The sequence below is a fragment of the Mercenaria mercenaria genome, chromosome 9 (genome assembly GCF_021730395.1).
Source record: "Mercenaria mercenaria strain notata chromosome 9, MADL_Memer_1, whole genome shotgun sequence".
NCBI classification, from domain to species: Eukaryota; Metazoa; Mollusca; class Bivalvia; order Venerida; family Veneridae; genus Mercenaria; species Mercenaria mercenaria.
Window position 1 is genome coordinate 77,085,771 of NC_069369.1, and position 18,917 is coordinate 77,104,687.

The window sequence follows — 18,917 nt, forward strand, 5'->3', positions numbered from 1 at the left end:
TTTGTTTGCAATGCCTTTCATAACAATCTTGTCATTTTGTCAGATTTATGCTGTTTTCTAGTTTTCAAATGCTTTGGAGTATTTCCGTCAAAGACAATTGTCATAACTAAACCTTTTAATCCAGGAAATAAACAAACTTTAAGAATGAAAATATGTTTAGAATTCTAAATCATGCTCTTATTAAAAATCTGTTAAAATTTCCAAGTTAATTGATTGGAGACAAAAAAAGGGGGGAAAAAAAAGAAAAAAAAAGAAGCTGATTCTTTATTAATCATGATTAAAATCACGTACAACATGTGCTTGACTTGCCAGAACTGGTTCAGACATTAACACAATGAAATAACAATAGAATAACATGACACCTTGACAGGACAATTTTTCACAATTCTAGCTGTCTGATTAAAATCATTTTACTTCCACAATAACAACTATAAATTAAAATTTTGTCAACAAAATTATTTGTCAACAGTAGATTCATCTTATTTTGAGGCCTTATCAAGTTGTCAGATTTTGTTGACGATGAAAATTTTTGTCACCAGTCACATCATTAACCATTTACTACTGATTTAATTGCATACCATAAGACCATATGATTGATTCCACATCACTTCTAATTTCATTGACTTTCGATCTAAATAAGAAAGATCTGCCAGTGCAGAATAGTCTGATATGGAATGTGTTTGCAAAACCTTTAGTTCATTCTTTCAACTTTATTTAGAATTGACTTTCGTTAAGGGAGCTGTCACATTTTACCTGATAGCATATTAAACAGACGTCACATGGATAGAAAAATTGTGGCAGAGTGTTATCAGTGATGGAAGTTCACTGGACATCAATGGACAAGAACTGGACAATAACAGGACAAGGAAATCAAGATTTCAGAACAAAATGCCTGCCAGCATAAAGCTGCAGTACATTCAGCTTGTATCTTCATCTGTTGGAGTCAGTTGCAAGTTATGTGCATGCTCAGAACTTTCCACTGGATTGAAAGGACCTTGACTGAGAAAGAACGCATTAGCCGAATGAGAAACAGACATGAAACACATGACGGAGATGAACAGATTGAAAATTTTTGTTCTCTGTTGGATGTCCATTAACGTTATATTGTAAGATGTAATAGACTCTTAAGAATTTGTCTGCCTTTATGGTGATATTGGTCAATTTTGTCATATCTATTTTTTTAGAACTTGTTTGCCTATGGTGATGTTGACGGTACAGGAACCCAGGCAAAACTTCAGCATCCTCTTGGTGTTTCCATGGCAACAGAAGATGGTCCTCTTCTTATTGCAGACTCTTACAATCACAAGGTTAGACACTGAGTTTACATGTTAAAATACCTCAAGATTAATGTTTGTTTCTCAATTTGTGTAACAGGTAATTAAATATTACTTGTGTCAGCTATCAATAGGTTAGTCTGAGTTAAAACTGCCTTTCAGGCATAGATCATTAAGTACCAGTTCAGGACCTATAGTTTGCATACTTGATGTTGATGGTTCTTTCCTTTGTTTATACCCCAGTCACACATACAGCGCGGATAGCTACGTTTAGCCACGGAAAGAAATGTAGTAATCCATATTGATCTGTACCTGAGCTGTACCTCAAAGTATAATCTGTATCAATCCTTACCAACACTTGGTCAAAACATATTCAACACTTATCCCAAACTTGCAAGTTTCTCCAACTTTTGAACATGCACAAAAGTTTGAGCGATCTCTAGCCATTTGAGTGTGACTTGATTGAAACTTATTCATCAGTAGTTAAACGTTATCCGTACTGAAACATACCTTGCTGTATTGATCCGTAGCTGAACATAGTTATCCGACGCTGAACATACTTAGTTCAACGTAGTTAGCCACAGACCTGCCCACGCACTTGGCAAGTTGCCAGGTGCTGTAAAACGTAGTACTTACTTGCGTCCTGTATTTTTTTGTTCCCCGTTTCTCACCATTTTTCCCATAAGAAAAAGATGTACTGCTCCTTACTTATCCGTGTTCACCCCCCACAGACCAATCCCATCCACACTTTACCTCAACGCATGGACATATCCGTATGTGTGACTGTAGCTTACAGGAAAATAAGTTGTACTTATTGCTTACAACAACCAATAACTGGAGAACATTTTGGCCTAGTACTGACAAATTATATAGGACAAAAATATAGTAAGAACTTGACCCCTCTTGTCGTAAGAGTTAGTAGGTCAAAGGTCAAGGACTCACCAACATAGAGACCTAATGTGGTTTCTGATTAAAGGTTTAAGAACACTATGTTATGAGCCTAATAATGGACATCAACCTTTATAATTTGTTGTGTGGTTTTATGGCCAAAATATGACCTTATTGTTTTCTCAGGGGAGGGTCAAAGGTATGACTGCCTTTTGCCAATGGGATGACCCTATTATTTAGTGGGTCAGGATGTATATAATGGTCAAGGTCACAATGACCCTGAGGCTAAAAATCATTCAGACTGTATAGCAGGAAACCACTTTGGACACTCATGGTCATCAAACTTTAGCCTGTTCATTTATGGTCATCTGAGGACCTCTATTACTTTAGGGTCATCTTATGAGAGCATAGTTCAAACTAAAAATTGTACACCTTGATTACCTTTGACAGAGCATAATGGTGGGAGACATATGTATTCAAACAGCCCTTGTCCAAATTATTTTATCTTCTCAGAATTAAGTTTGTATATCACAAGTTGATGTTTCAAGGAAGTAAATGATTGTTGCAGTATCTTGTTCTTCACATATTTCAAAATTGTTTGTGTGGCGTTTTAAGTTTTCATATCCTATTTCAACTGAAAATAGAGAAGATATGACCATGAAATACTCCTTCTGTATATCCATATTTTCTTCCATATTTCCAGATCAAAAGTATAGATATAGCCAAGCGATCATGTCAGACTTTACTTGGCACAGGGAAGCCCGGCTCTAGTAGGGGAGGTAACTTACTTGAGACAGAGTTAAATGAACCTGGTGGCCTGAGTAGTGATTGGAGAGGAAAGAAAGTCTACATTGCCGACACAAATAACCATGATATAAAAGTGCTCAATTTAGAGGACCAGACTGTCCATAGTGTGAGTATTCTATCAGATTAAAAGCTTTCATCTTAGTTTCAGACCATATTACAGCTTCCTGCAAGGTGTAGTAATGTAGGGTTAGGGCACAGTGAAATATATTTCATTTCCTTGGAATGAAATTTCATAGTTTTGACCTTAATAGCTATTTACTAATCACTAAGAACCTTTGTTGGAGAGTCTTGCATCCTTTGTAAGTCTTTTCTTCTGAAACTGCTGGTCAGAATTACACAAAACTGGTTCCATAGCAACCCAGCAAGAACCTTTCTCAAATTTGTTCAAAGAGTTCACTTGACCCTCTTTTTAGGGGCCTCAAGGGCTTAAACAAGTCTTTGAACATTTTTTTCCGATGAATCACTTGAAAGAACTTAGCATACTTGTTCTGTATCATCCTTGTGAGATCCTTCCTCAAGTTAGTTAAACTGGTGGTTCATCTTAACCCCTTTAAGGGCCGCCAGAGCTGAAAGTACAAAAACCTTTTAAACAACTTCATTTCTGTGTGATGTTGTGATAGAAGACAATAGTAATTCTTCCTACGATCTGATTTATGTAAGGAAATTCTCAGTACCCTGAAATATGTAAGGAAGTTTTCAGTACCCTGAACTATGTGAGGAAATTCTCAGTACACTGAAATATGTGAAGAAGTTCACAGTACCTTGAAATATGAGAGGAAATTCTCAGTACCCTAAAATATGTGAAGAAGTTCACAGTACCCTGAAATATGTGAGGAAATTCTCAGTACCCTGAAATATCTGACAAAATTCTTGGTACCCTGAAATATTTGAAGAAGTTCTCAGTACCCTAAAATATGTGAGGACGTTCTCAGTATCCTGAAATATGTGAGGACGTTCTCAGTACCCTGAAATATGTGAGGGCATTCACAGTACCCTGATGCATGTGGGAAGATATCAGTACTCTGAAGTATGTGAGGAAGTTATCAGTATCATGATTTATGTGAGGAAATCAGTACCCTGGTTTATGTGAGGAAGTTATCAGTACCCTGAAGTATGTGAGGAAGTTATCAGTATCTTGAAATATGTGAGGAAGTTATCAGTATCTTGATTTATGTGAAGAAATCAGTACCCTGGTTTATGTTAGGAAATTATCAATACTCTGGTTTATGTGAGGAAGTTATCAGTACCCTGAAATATGTGAGGAAGTTATCAGTACCCTGATTTATGTGAGGAAATCAGTACCCTGGTTTATGAGAGGAAGTTATCAGTACTATGGTTTATATGAGGAAATTATCAGTACCCTGAGTTATGTAAGGAAGTTAACAGTATTCTGTTTTATGTGAGGAAGTTATTAGTATTCTGACTAGTGTTAAGGAAGTTATCAGTTCCCTGAATTATGTGAGGAAAAAATCAGTACCCTGGTTTATGCGAGGAAATCAGTACCCTATTTTATGTGAGGAAGTTCTCAGTACACCGATTTACCAGGATGTGAGGAAGTTATCAGTACCCAGATACCTGTGAGGAATTTATCAGTTAGACTGGTTTATGTGAGGAAGTTATCAGCACCCTGATTTATGTGAGGAAGTTATCAATATTCTGGTTTATGTGGGGAATTTATCAGTAGACTCTGATTAGGAGTTAGACTCTAGTTAATTTGGGAAAGATGTCATGTAAACTCTGGTTTATCTGGGGAACGTATGAGTTTCTTTGTAAGAAAACTGACATGAAGAAGACTGATAATGTTGACTTAGATCTGTCTATTGTTTTATGGTATGAAACCAATATCAGATAAAACCAGTTTGATATGGAGGTTTGTAAAATTTAGACAGTTAGGAGGTGCAGTTTCAGATATGTGACACCAGTTGTATAGGGACTTGCCTCCATTAAAACTCCAGAATTTATCAGAATTTTCAAGATTTACAAAACCTTCAGTTGTCTCTGACTCAGTATTCAGATCTGTAAATCAGTGTTATTTTAGTTGATGTTCTATAATTATTATAAAGAAAAATACAGCTAGATTACTTCTATCTTTATCATGTCACATTTCAGAAGAATAACTTCTGAATACTTACAACATATTTTACCCTCTTCAAGTTTGCTTTTACAAATAGATACTTCATAGAGCACACCTAAGAGCATGTTGACACTGGACAAGCAGTCCACAATTTTGGTATTGATTAAATAAAAAGTAACATCTACCAGTACCTTATACCCAACATTTTACAAGGGAAGGAACTTATTTAGAATAAGTACACAGCTTAACTAAGCATTACTTCCCTTCATATACAGTGTACTGGTAGAAATAACATAACAGAATTGGAGATCTACTTGTATTGATTTCAATTTTAAGTTCATGGTATAGGTTGTTAAGGGTCTATAAAGAGAGAAGTTTTAAAGGATTACATAAAGTAAACATCTTGGTATACATGATATAGCTGTGTACATTTACCACGAAACCGAAAGTAGATCATATATAGTGCATTAATTTTCAAGCAGTGTGGAGAGGACTGAGACCTACATATATTGTTGCAATATTTCAGGTGGGTATAAATATTTGATAAAGGTGACTTTTTCCTGAAAGTAAAAACATGTATGATGATCGTGGATATATGAACTTTATTTTTTATTTAAAACTTTTAAAAGAGGGAAGGGTACATTTTAATGTGTCATTTGTGCAACAAATTATGTGTGTCACAGACTAATTAAACATCATACATTTATTTAAAAACAGTTTGAAATGATTCTATTGGAAAATAACTTAACTCTGCATTTTTGGCTTCATCACAAACCTATTATCTAATATACACGTTTATATAATCATTATGCACAGGTGCTTTGGAATTTTGGTTGCCTTGACAACACAAGTAACATTTATTTGTAAAATATGGTAGATTTTCAGTTGCATTAGATAACTGTTTTACAAATACTAGTTTATACTTTCTTCAGGAACATAAGAAAAACAATGATTTTCCAGTATTTTAAACTATTCATTATAAATGCAAGTCAATAATACAGGTTTTTTCATGGAATGGCCCACGTATATAGAGAATATTTTTGTTTATAACATTAAAAATACCTTTCACGAGTGATCACCAGATGTAATATTTTCACTAGTTGCATAGTGAAAATGAAAGATATGGTGTTCATGAGGGAAAGATATTTGTGCCCACACCACTCAGTGGAGGGGGCATATAGCTTTGGTCTTGTCCATCCATGCGTCCGAAAAAAGTTTGAGATGCACCTAGCTCAAAAAGTATTTCATATAAATTGATGAAACCTTGCATGAGTCTTTATCATGAAATGAACTTGGGCACATTTAATTTTTCGTCATGCTCTGCCCCATCTTTCCAGAGTTATGGACCCTGAAATAGTAAAAAATACACATTTTCACCTTGAGACGCACCTAGCTCTGAGTCTGTATCATGATATGAACTTGTGCACCTCCTATTTTTCGTTTGGCTGCCCCCTATTTCCAGAGTTATGGCTCATGAAATAGTCAAAATTGCACATTTCCACTGTTTGATGCGCTTAGCTCAAAAAGTATTTCATATAAATTGATGAAACCTTGCATGAGTCTTTATCATGATATGAAATTGCGCACCTTCTATTTTTTGTCTGGCTCCAGCCCCTATTTGCAAAGTTTTGGCTTCTGAAATAGAAAAAAAATGCACATTTTTCACATAATGATGTGCCTAGCTCAAAAACTATTTGATGTAAATTCATGAAACCTTGCTTGAGTCTTTATCATGATGTGACCTTGCACACTTGGCATTCTTCTTTAGATTTTAGCACTTATTACAGAGTTACGGCCCTTGAAATAGCCAAAATAGTGGATTTTTTGTTTGTGATGCTCATAGCTCAAGAAGTATATTGCCTAGAATAATGAGTCTCTTATGTAAAATGTCTATTGAGGCTATACCCCCTTAAGACTGCAAACATTTCAATTATTGTCCCTTATTTTTGACAAATATACCAGTGGGGGCACACCCTGTGTCTACAGACACATCCTAGTTTTAATTTTATTTTCACATGTTGAAAAAATATGCACTGGTACTTCTTGAAATGCAGATATACTTCTTTTTTTCCAGCTTCCATTCATATTTGCATCTGAATCTAGCAACCTTGATCAACTTGACGAAGGTAGATCTGTGTCACAGAGAGGCATGGGTGACCAGGAAAACAGTGTAACTGTCAAGTTGGAAATCAAACCAGCAGAAGGAGTACATCTAAACGAGGAGGCTCCAAACTCATGGAAATTATATTCTGAAGGTAATCTGGTGTTTAAATTTTAAGAGTTTTAGTTACAAGTAGCTGATACTGTCTTGAATAATGTCAGCATTTTGGTCATGGGTTCAAGCCCTACTTAAGGTAGTTCTGCATGTTTGATAAACCGGTAGTAATAGTGTAATGTCATTTATCTGGAAATTTATTTGTAGAATAAAGCCTGGAATTGGTGTACAGAAATGAAAATCATTTTATGAATCTGGCAATTTATTACAACACCAGTGTAACTATCTTTCTAAAGTTAAAATATGATATCAAATTAAGATAAATAATCCAAAAAAATGTCTTAAAATCGGCTTGAAATGCGCGGATCTCTTTGATCATGGGTAAATATCTCAAAAACAAGCACCTATGCCAATACATTTCATTTACATATTATAGGCCATATGTGAGAAGTTTCATTAAAGTCTACTTTGCAGAAAAAATTCTGTTTGTGAAAATGTTATCAAAATTGTGATTTTCGCATAGACTTCCATTATGAAAACTTGTATGACGTCAAATATTTTCAACAAGTCTAGCAAAAAATCATGCTCAAAACCCTTTCCTTCTTGTTTTGCCAAATTTTCTAAATATATTCTAATGTCTTTAAAAATAAGGGTTAAATCAAATTCTTCATTCTAGAGAAAATTTTGACCTGAACATGCAGAACTACCTGAAGTCACGGAAAACCAAACAACAGCTTTTCCAAGGAGGCAGATTTACGACAGATTAAAAAATAGTTCCAAATTTTTTGTAACATTTGATCATACATGAATTACTGGTGTAATAAACTTAACATTTTGAGAGTGATGATATATTTAATTCATAAAACTGTCTATAACTGTATTTTGTATTTTTGAAAAAGAAAACAAAATACTGAACTTCGTAGAATCAGACGTGACTCCGAATAAAACATAAAAATTCTTCCAATACAATCATGTACTATACATGCAGTAATCAAGTTTTGCATCAAAAGAACACAGACAATCAATAGAACCTGTAAATGGAGCTTTAATCAAGCAGCAGATATTTTTTTTTTGATTACGTTGTTTTAGTTGTAAATTGCATGATACTGTCAAGTGCCAAGAATCAATATGATATCAGGTTGATGAATACAGTTGAATGTGCCTTAGCAGCCACCTCTGGTAAGCAGCCACTTGCCTTAAACAGCCAGTCAGCTAAAAATTGGCATTTTGTTCTAATTTCACCAGCTTAAGCAGCCACTTGCCTTAAGCGGTCACCTGCCTTAAGCGACCAACTGCCTTAAGTGGCCAGATTGTGTCAGTTCCTTGACTGGCTGCTTAATACAGGTTTGGCTGTAGTTGAATAAAAAAGGTCTTTCTGACAAAGATCATTTGCCTAATCATAACAATGTTTTATCTTTTCAGCAAAAAATGTAATATATTGGGAAAATAAAACAGTTTTTTTAAAAAAAAACTTTAAAAAAACTGACATGTTTCTTTTTAAAAAAACTTTAAAAAACTGTTTTATTTTCCCAATATATTTCATTTTTTGCTGCAAAGATAAAAGATCAGCAACTCTGTATAGAGAAGCAATTTCTTCCTGTCATGGTTATGTACCTTCTAGGACAGGAGCATAATACATAAAAGATGATACTCTGTCTTAAATTCAAGAATAAGTTTATTATGCCCCCCTTTGAAAAAGGAGGGGTATATTGTTTTGCAGATGTCGGTCGGTCTGTCGGTCGGTCGGAATGTAGACCTATCCGTTTCCGGATGATAACTCAAGAACGCTTGGGCCTAGGATCATGAAAGTTGATAGGGAGGTTGGTCATCACCAGCAGATGACCCCTATTGATTTTGAGGTCTGTATGTCAAAGGTCAAGGTCACAGTGACCCTGAATAGTAAAACGGTTTCCAGATGATAACTCAAGAACACTTGGGCCTAGGATCATGAAAGTTGATAGGGAGGTTGGTCATGACCAGCAGATGACCCCTATTGATTTTGAGGTCAGTATGTTAAAGGTCAAGGTCACAGTGACCCTGAACAGTAAAACAGTTTCCGGATGATAACTCAAGAACGCTTAGGCCTAGGATCACGAAAGTTGATAGGGAGATTGGTCATGACCAGCAGGTGACCCCTATTGATTTTGAGGTCAGTATGTCAAAGGTCAAGGTCACAGTGACCAGGAACAGTAAAATGGTTTCCAGGCAATAACTCAAGAACGCTTGGGCCTAGTGTCAGGAAAATTGATAGTTAGGTTGGCCATGACCAGCTGATGACCCCTATTGATTTTGAGGTCAGTATGTTAAAGGTCAAGGTCACAGTGACCCTGAACAGTAAAACAGTTTCTGGATGATAACTCAAGAACGCTTAGGCCTAGGATCACGAAAGTTGATAGGGAGGTTGGTCATGACCAGCTGGTGACCCCTATTGATTTTGAGGTCATTAGGTCAAAGGTCAAGGTCACATTGGCCAGGAACAGTTAAATGGTTTCTGATCTTCTTGTCCAAAACCATAGGGCCTAGGGCTTTGATATTTGGTATGTAGCAAAATCTAGTGGTCCTCTACCAAGATTGTACAGATTATTTCCCTGGGGTCAAATATGGCCCCACTCCTAGGGTCACATGGTTTATATAGCCTTATATAGGAAAAAACTTTGAAAAACCTCTTGTCCAAAACCACAGGGCCTAGGGCTTTGATATTTTGTATATGACATCATCTAGTGATCCTCTACTAAGATTATTCAAATTATTCCCCAAGGGTCAAATATGGCTCCGCCCTGTGGGTCACATGGTTTACATATACTTATTTACAGTGTGCATATAATTTCTGTTCCTTGTGCAATTACTAAATGCATCAAGGGGGGCATTTCGTGTTCGACGAGCTCTTGTTATTCTCTAAACTTTTGTAACAGTAAGAAATATTGCCCGCCTGCTTAGCTCAGGAAGAGCACAGATCTACGGATTGCGGGGTCGTGAGTTCGATTCCTGGATGGGGCGTATGTGCTCCATGACTATTTGATAAAAGACATTGTGTATTGATATCATTTGTCCTCCACCTCTGATTCGAGTGGGGAAGTTGTCAGTTTCTTGTGGAGAACAGGTTTATACTGGTACAGAAATCAGGAACACTGATTAGGTTAACTGCCCGCCTTTTCATAACCGAAATACTGTTGAACAATGATGTTAAACCCAAAATAAAACAAACAAACAAATATCTCTTTACATGAAATAATGACACAAAACATGTTTAGTTCAGTGTTCTGATGTTGTATATTTGTAGAAGTAGAATGGAAAACTGAAACAAAACTTTGAAGTGGATGAAAATACAAGTAAAAATTAGCTTTCTATTATTTGAACTGAAAAAAAAAATTCTAGAAATAATGAAATTGAAAACTGGCAGCACCATTTTGTCATGACACTAATCCACTTTTGAAAGAAAACAGAACATGAGAACTGGAATTACAAAAGTTTCCATAAATATTAGATAAAAAATAATGTGTAAAAACACCTTAATGCAGACAACTGTCAGATCACGAATATAAATTAGAAATTATAGATCCTTTGATAAGAACAAGTAATATCTCGTGAGCATATTCAGTTGGTGGGAACAGCATGAAATATTGTTAACTTTTCACATAAATATTCAGCTGAAGATAAAGTTACCATACAATACCCAATACTGTGAAACCATCTTATTTCATGCCCAAAATTTCATTTTTTTTGTCAAAACTGCTATTTCCTAGGGATATGAATTGGTGGAATTCAGATTTTGAACATAAAATGAACTGGAATTTTATTTATTTACTGGGATAAAATTTCTTTATTGACTCAACCACGAAATACATGAAAACATGTCCCCCACAAATATTAATGATTTTACACTACACAAATGCACCATAAACAGAGACTATTCCCAGAAATTTGCATTGCTATAAAGACTGATAAACTAGCAATACTGTTAAGACTGCTATTCTTGTACAGAAAAAGCTTTGTATGTATTAAGTATGAAGAGTGTTAAATAAAATACCTGGAAAGGTGCTCTAGTATCTTTATATCTGGTCCCTTTTTTGTTAAAATTGGCAAATATGATAGTTAACCCTTAGCCTGCTGCAGGCGAATTTAACAGCCTTTGCAAACAGCTTGGAACCAGATCAGACGCCGATTAAATCGGCGTCTGATCAGGTTCCAAGCTGTTTGCTACTCTGACAATATTTCTTCCAATTTTGGAGCAAATTGAATGAACATAACAATTTTAGCAGACGACATTTCCAGCAGACGACAATTTATCTAGCATGCTAAAGGTTAAGGACATATTAAAAGTGGATATTTACAATTTACACAGATTTCAGAAAATGCCCGTTATTCATTTATCATCTCTAAGGTAACGTCACTACCTCTAAAGCAGCCCAATGTCTTGACAGGCATATCACACACCTTCGTATGAACAAATAAATACTGATATTCTTGTCTGCTTGTCATATTGCTGAAATGGGACACTGAACTGTGATGCACCAATCCATATCAAGCAGTTGTTTAATTAAAAAAAAGTGAGTGCTGACATCTGAGCAGCAGGTCATCAACAATATTATCCTGACCAGGAGCTTTTAAGAGCCACTAGAGCTGAAAATAGATATATCTTTAAACAACTTCTCACAGACAACTTGATGAATCTTTTACCAAACTTGGTCTGTAGCAACATCGTAAGGTCTTCTCCCAGAATTGTTCAAATGGGGGCACTCAGCCTCCTTTTAGTGTCCACAAGAGCTAAATATAGAAATAACTTTAAGCAACATATTCTCATGAACCACTCAATGCCCTATAGCATCATTATAAGGTCTCTCTCAAGATTATGCAAATGAGGGCACTTGGTCCCTTCTAGGGGTTTTTAGTGGTAACATTAGAACCTTCCAAAATACCCTCAGCCTGCTCCAGTTGTCTGTCAGTGCTTTTTCCATCCTATTTTAAAGACCCAAGAAGCATATAGTGTTTGAACTGTTTGTCACCTGTCACACAAATTTATGTACTTCTGGAACTTTCAAAACTTGAAGCATATTATAGTCCTGCACACTCTCTAGCCTGTTTAAGCTCTGGAATTCATACGAGGGATGGATATAGGGCTTTCTTGTTTCTTGTTTGTAGCAAGGGAGGTAGCTGTGCAAGCTTTATATATAGCATCTTAAAGTGCTATAAATTTAAGTCCTTTTAATATTAAGTAGATAAAAGAAGAATAAAATGTAAGTGGAAGCTTTCTTGGGATTCAATTTTGTAGAATTGAAGTGTTTGTTTAAGCATTAACTTTTAAGATCAATACTATATCTCATATTAAAGTTGTCACAATAGTAGTGTAGAGAAGAAGAAGAATTAATTTTTTTTTTATTTGTAAGCTTATCAGAAACAGTTTCTTGTCTTCAAAGGTATGAGCTACAGATTTTTAAGTAAGTGTAATAATACCTACTAAATTACAGTCAAACGTTGTTCGTTCTAACTCACATATTTCAGGGGCCCCCATGGCCGAGTGGTTAAGGTTGCTGACTTATTTGCCCCTCACTGATGATGGTTTAAGCCTCACTCAGGGCATTGAATTCTTCATGTGAAGAAGCCATCCAGCTGGCTTATGAAGGTCAGTGGTTCTACCCAGGTGCCCGCCTATTATGAAACGGAGGGGCACTGGGATCTTCCTCCACCACAGAAGTTAGAAAGTTGCCATATGACCTGTACTTGTGTCGGCGTGACGTTAAACCCAACAAAACTAACAAACAAACTTGAATACTTCAAACACCACCCTTTGCTCAAACTCACTCTCCCGACAAAATCCCTGTATAATGTATTTTGCTTGAGGGCTCGAACTACCAATAACTTGTACAGATTTTGCTGGTCCCATTGAGCTCAAGTGAACAAAGTTTGACTGTATTTGAAAACTAACAATAGCAGCCCTTTATGCAAATGACTGCTAGTTTTTATTACTAATGATAGATCTTGTTGGATTTTGAGTTACACAGACATGGGTTAGTTATTGTTTAATGATGGTGTAAGATCACAGATGTCCATCATGCAGTATTTCTGGCATGAGAAAGCATCTGCCAAGAACCACTGATCTTCCACAAGCAAGGTGGATGGCTTGTTCACATTTAAGAATTGTACATCTCCAGCTGGGCTCAAACTTACAGTGATGCGGGCAAGTGATTTGATGTAAGTGACTTAAACCAATTGACATTATAGACCTGTAGCCCCAATAATCATAATCAACATACTAGTAAACAAAAGCTATCTTAACCCTTAGCCTGCTAAATTTCTAAAATGGACTGTTCCGTCATTCAGTTTGGGCAATACCATTAATTATTCGAAGGAGTGTTCACTGAAAATTTACTAACTGAATAGCGAACAGTGCAGACCATGATCAGCCTGCACGGACGTGCAGGCTGATCTTGGTCTACACTGGTCGCAAAGGCAAAACCAATCGCCGCCAGCAGGCTAAGGGTTAACAAATACGTTTGTTACAGAGCCAGGGATATTTCTACAGATGTGATTATAACTATAAAAAATTATGTGTTTTAAAATGTGAATTTCATGATAAAAACTTTTTCAAAACAAGAGCTGCATTCAAGAGTTGCAGGCATATAGTTAAGGTAGATCTGCACATTTGATTAGCTGGAAATGATAACTTAATGTCCTTTATTTGGAGAACCTAAAATAATTCTTGGTAACCATTTTACGGGTAGAATAAATATTGCCTGGAATCTGTTAATTCCTCTGTACCAAGACGTAGTGTTAAACAGTCAGCAATTCTATCTTTCTTAAGAATATATAGATTTTGACTACAATAATTCAAAAATTAAAATGAAATAAGCAGCATTGTAAAGGTTTCAATTGATATTTGGCAAATTGTGAAAAATCAAGCACACAGACCGATATATTTTGTTTTGTCATATGGTTGAAAATAGGAGAATCTACAGCTTTGAAAAGCTTTAGTACAATCTATGTCATGGAACTTTTTCTATAGGCGTAAATGTCATCAAAAATGTGACTTTCCCATCGGAGCCCATTGTGAAATTTGACTGGAGGACAATATTTTAAAATTGGTCTAACAAAATATCAGGCACGCAACTCTGTTATTTTTATTTGGCAGACTTTCATATTATACTGTAAAATAAATTAATTATGTTTGCACGAAATTTCGTGTTTTTGGCCAAAATGGCTGTTTCGTGGGGATATAAATTCGTGGATTTCAAATTTTCAAATTTTTTTTTTATAATTTCCACAGGACTAGATTTAGTATATCATTTTGTTCATACATGTGAAACCTACACGTAACACGTGTCAAACAGCGCTACCATGGTTACTGAATTTGCAATCTATGCCGCAGGAGATTAGAGAGTGATCATGTGCCATTTAACGCCCACGTTATCTTAAATGACCCCTAATTTGCAAAACTTAGTGAAACTGTGAGATATTCAATAAGAAAAGTCGGCGCTAATTAAAAAGTGTCAAACAGTAGGACCTGGGATATAGTCTTGCATAAGTAGCATATAATCGTGTTTTCGTTTAAGTTGTTTATATCAATGTGCATGTGTCATCTTCAATGTGTTGAGTTGTTATCGTCCATTGCCTGTTTGTTTGTTTTTCATCAAATGAAATTATATATGAAAATGTTTGAATTAGCCATTCTCTAGCAGTTTTTTTCCTTTTAAAAATTCTTACAAAATATCAATTTCCCCTGTCTGATTTCACCAATGTATGTCTTCATAGATCTTATTATATTAAATTAAATATGCACGTTTCCTGCTGAAAAACTTGTAATGTGAATTGGGTAATAATGCATCGGACGCAAATCTAGCAATTAATTTATAATATTTGATTGTCCCACTTTAAGCACTAGTAGTTAACTACATGTCAGTAAAAATAAAGGATAGAGAATAAACATGTCAGAGCGGGGCTGAATAAATGCGTTTAACAGCCGCAGTATAGTGCAGTCTGTCACGTGACGCTATGTCTAACTACTATTTTTAGTATCTACTTTTACTTTGCGGAATTTGTCATAAACAGTTGGTTTTGTTCCTACGCATACCTATTATTCATCGTTGGTGGAGCCTCCATAAACTACATGAAAGCTGCAGGTCAGTACTGCAGCATGCACATATCTACGGACCAGATCAGACGGCTATGGTGTCTTTTGAGTATAATTTACATTATCTCGGGCACAATTTGTTCGTTGGGACTTAAATTTCGTGGTTGGGCTGAACCACGAAATCCATGAAAATTAATCTCCCACAAATAATAATGATTTTACAGTATTCTGAAGTTTTGAAAGATCAGGGTTTACTCAAATTTTACGTTGTAGAGTTTTTTTTTTGACCCAAATGTGCAGAACTTGGGTTGTAACCTTATGCCAAAAAGCAAAGATGTGACACCTGACCTGTTAAGGTATGGTTACACTTAACTATAAAAAGACCTTTACTTTATCTTTTATACAAATACAGTACAGTAGACATTTCTGCTAATAACAGTCAGTTTGATTATTTAGGTAAGAAATTACAAATGTATAATGATCATTGTATCCTGAGAATAACCCAATATGACCACGGCAGTTAGAATCACTAACAAGGATAAAGGCAACCTGTTAAGATAAAGTTTTCAGCGGATTTCAGAAAATGAATATGTAAATACAAAAATTGTCCATTTTATAAGAAAACAGTACAATACTTAATCATTTTTTTTATAATTGCTATTTTATAATGTCCAGCTATATAAAACACTACACCTTATTATTTAGCAAGATTGTGAAGTCCAGCTAATGGAAAAAAGAATTACTATGATTAAATGACAACCTGCATGTTGATTGATAATATAAAAACAAACATCTTCGCACATGAAATAATTTCAAATAATGTAATACTTTTATACTATAGGTTGCATAATTTTCATGTCACTTTTATTTTGTGGCTTTGAGAGTCAGCTGACACAGATTTGGTTTTGTTTTAAAGAATTTGTACTGCTTTAAAATAGCTGTGGTCATTTTAAATTGGTGAGTTTTACTGTTTGCAAATATTAATACATGATTGCACTAAATTGGCCCTATTGTATTTATTCCATCTTGTTTATTATTTATTATTGTACAATCATGAACATGATATGACATGTCTGTAATGACAGGACAAGACAAGATTATTTCTTGTAATGCCACAGATTTAACTCCATTTTTGATTTTATTTTACTGTAGTATCTGTTGTCACTTTTAAAAGTTCATTAGTGTCGATATTTTATATGTTTAAAGTATTTAAATAATCAAGTAATTGTTACTGTGTTAATGTATATAATAAACAACTGTTTAAATGGCAGTGATGTGCCATAAAGTTATGTGGTTTCTAGCTATCCTGAGCCAATATCAGCATCCTCATGCTAAGATATGTTTAGTCGTGCTTATAATGCATGACATTGCCATTTAATAAGCGAATATTATGATTCAACTATGCAATATTGGACACAATTTTAGATAAATTGTGCAGATCATATGAAGCAGATTTAGCAAATAGCAAACTCCACTGAGCCAGTATGAGAAAATCAAAGCCAATATGAAAACAATATATGCCAATATGAGAACAGGGTCAATACTAAAACTGGATTCAGGCATTTTAGTTGTTTAAATTCAAGTTGGCCAATACAGGATTGAATAATAAAGTTATCATTAATCAAATGATTTCATATTATTATACACCCGTCTCTGAAAGAGTGGGGCATATTATGTGAACACCCGTGGCAGCAGGAAGATGGGCGGTTGGCTTCCAAAGCATGTCTGCTCTCTATGCGAACAGTTTTCATCCGATCTTCACCAAACTTGCTGACAATGTTTGTGGGCATAATATCTTGGCCAAGTTCGATAACCACCAAAATCGCTTTAGACACTCTTGGATTATGGCCCTTTAATTACTCGAAAAACTGTGAATTTAGCCTTGTCCACTCTCAAAACCGAACAGTTTTCATCCGATCTTCATTAAACTTGCTGACAATGTTTGTGGGCATAATATCTCGGGCAAGTTTAATAACCACCCAAATCACCCCAGGCACTCTTAGATTATGGCCCTTGAATTAGGCCAAGTTCGATGATGGGCGTATTTTGTGACAGTCTGGCACTCTGATTGTTATTATTATTATTATTATCATTAAAATTATTTTTATTATCATTATAAGTCCTCTGGGAGTATGGGCCAATACAACCACCCTCGGACAAATAATAAGGTCAATATGAAATCATTTGATTAATAACATTTTAAAATAAAACCATTTGAAGAGTATAGTTTAATCTACAGTATTCCAAATATAATTGAAAGGGGAGTGGTGTCTAGTAGTTAAGATGTAGGCTGCTCAACCAGGGAGAGGTCGGTTTGAGCCCCATTTGGGTCAAGACCACACCTTCTCATATGACACCAGTACTGATTTTTCCTTGAAGTGGACTCAAAGAGTGGTTCAAATAAACTTGAAGCTTTCATCAGATTAAGGCAAAAATAAATAAGTATAAACTAAATAGATTTTTCATCTGTCTATGTTGCTGTTTGTACTTTTTTTAAACCTTTAAAGTGTTGATACATTAAGGTTATAACATCCTGTGAAATCATATATATTTCTTTTTTTATGGATTTCATGGTAGCTTTAATCCATGCAATTAAATCTCAACAAAAATTAATCTCATTCACTTTCATTTTACCTTCAAAGATGAAATCTGGGAATTTATTTTACCGTGAAATAGCTGAAATATCTGTTTTGGTAAAAACCATGAAATTTAGGCTCACAAAATTAGATTATTTTACAGTAGTCATGTGATTATTGGGTCTAGACTGACAGAGCAGTTCTAAAAAGGTAAAGCATCATACTCTTTAACTTTGAGGCCCCAATAATAGCAGATGATTAATAAATGCTTACCTAAAAGTGGGTTCTTGTTTTAAAGTCAATCTTCAGAATGTATTATGAACTTTCTTGACAGTTGATGGAAAATAAATAAACTACAGCATTTTTGCAGGTTTCTGATTTATGCTTTGTTTACTTTCAGATTTCTGATTCAACCATTTTTACTTGCAGACTTCTGATTTATACCATGTTTACTTGCAGACTTCTGAACTATACCATGTTTACTTGCAGATTTCTGATTTAACCATGTTTCCTTGCAGATTTCAGATTTACACAGTGACTGTTTACTTGCAGACTTCTGATTTATACCATGTTTACTTGCAGACTTCTGAATTATACCATGACTTGTTTACTTGCAGATGACACGGTTAAAGAGTACTTGGAATCCAGTGGAGCAAAATTGTCAGGAGATTTGACACAAGATTTAAACCAGACCCTAGTTGTTCTACCAGCATCAGGTGCCTCAGGGGAGCTGTGCCTTAAACTAGACCTGTTTGTGTGTAAAGACACAGCCTGCAGTATGGAAAAGAAAACGCTCAAACTGACACTCGACTCATCAAAATCGGAACAAGTGTTCCCTTTAGAGTTGGAAGACAAACTTTGAAAGCTCCACTTAAAATAGATGTAAAATAAAATATTGCTTGATAACCCACCTACCCAGTTATATCAGCAATTTTACTCTTTCTTTAAAATGGTATTTACCTTGAAATACTAGTGGAGTATGTACCTGTACATTGTAGTGCATTATTTAAGTTATCAA

The 18,917-nt window shown here is 35.2% G+C and overlaps 1 protein-coding gene across 2 annotated transcripts in view; it reads left to right on the top strand.

The window, feature by feature from the left end:
• LOC123547526 (NHL repeat-containing protein 2-like) overlaps positions 1 to 18,917 on the top strand; it is a 122,790-nt gene extending 103,873 nt beyond the window's left edge. For both annotated transcript variants that reach the window (XM_053551788.1, XM_053551789.1), the window contains exons 10-13: positions 1,185 to 1,307; positions 2,866 to 3,075; positions 7,118 to 7,298; positions 18,517 to 18,917. In XM_053551788.1, coding sequence (XP_053407763.1) covers positions 1,185 to 1,307; positions 2,866 to 3,075; positions 7,118 to 7,298; positions 18,517 to 18,761 — 759 coding nt within the window. In that variant the 3' untranslated portion in view covers positions 18,762 to 18,917. The remainder of the gene's footprint in view (positions 1 to 1,184; positions 1,308 to 2,865; positions 3,076 to 7,117; positions 7,299 to 18,516) is intronic.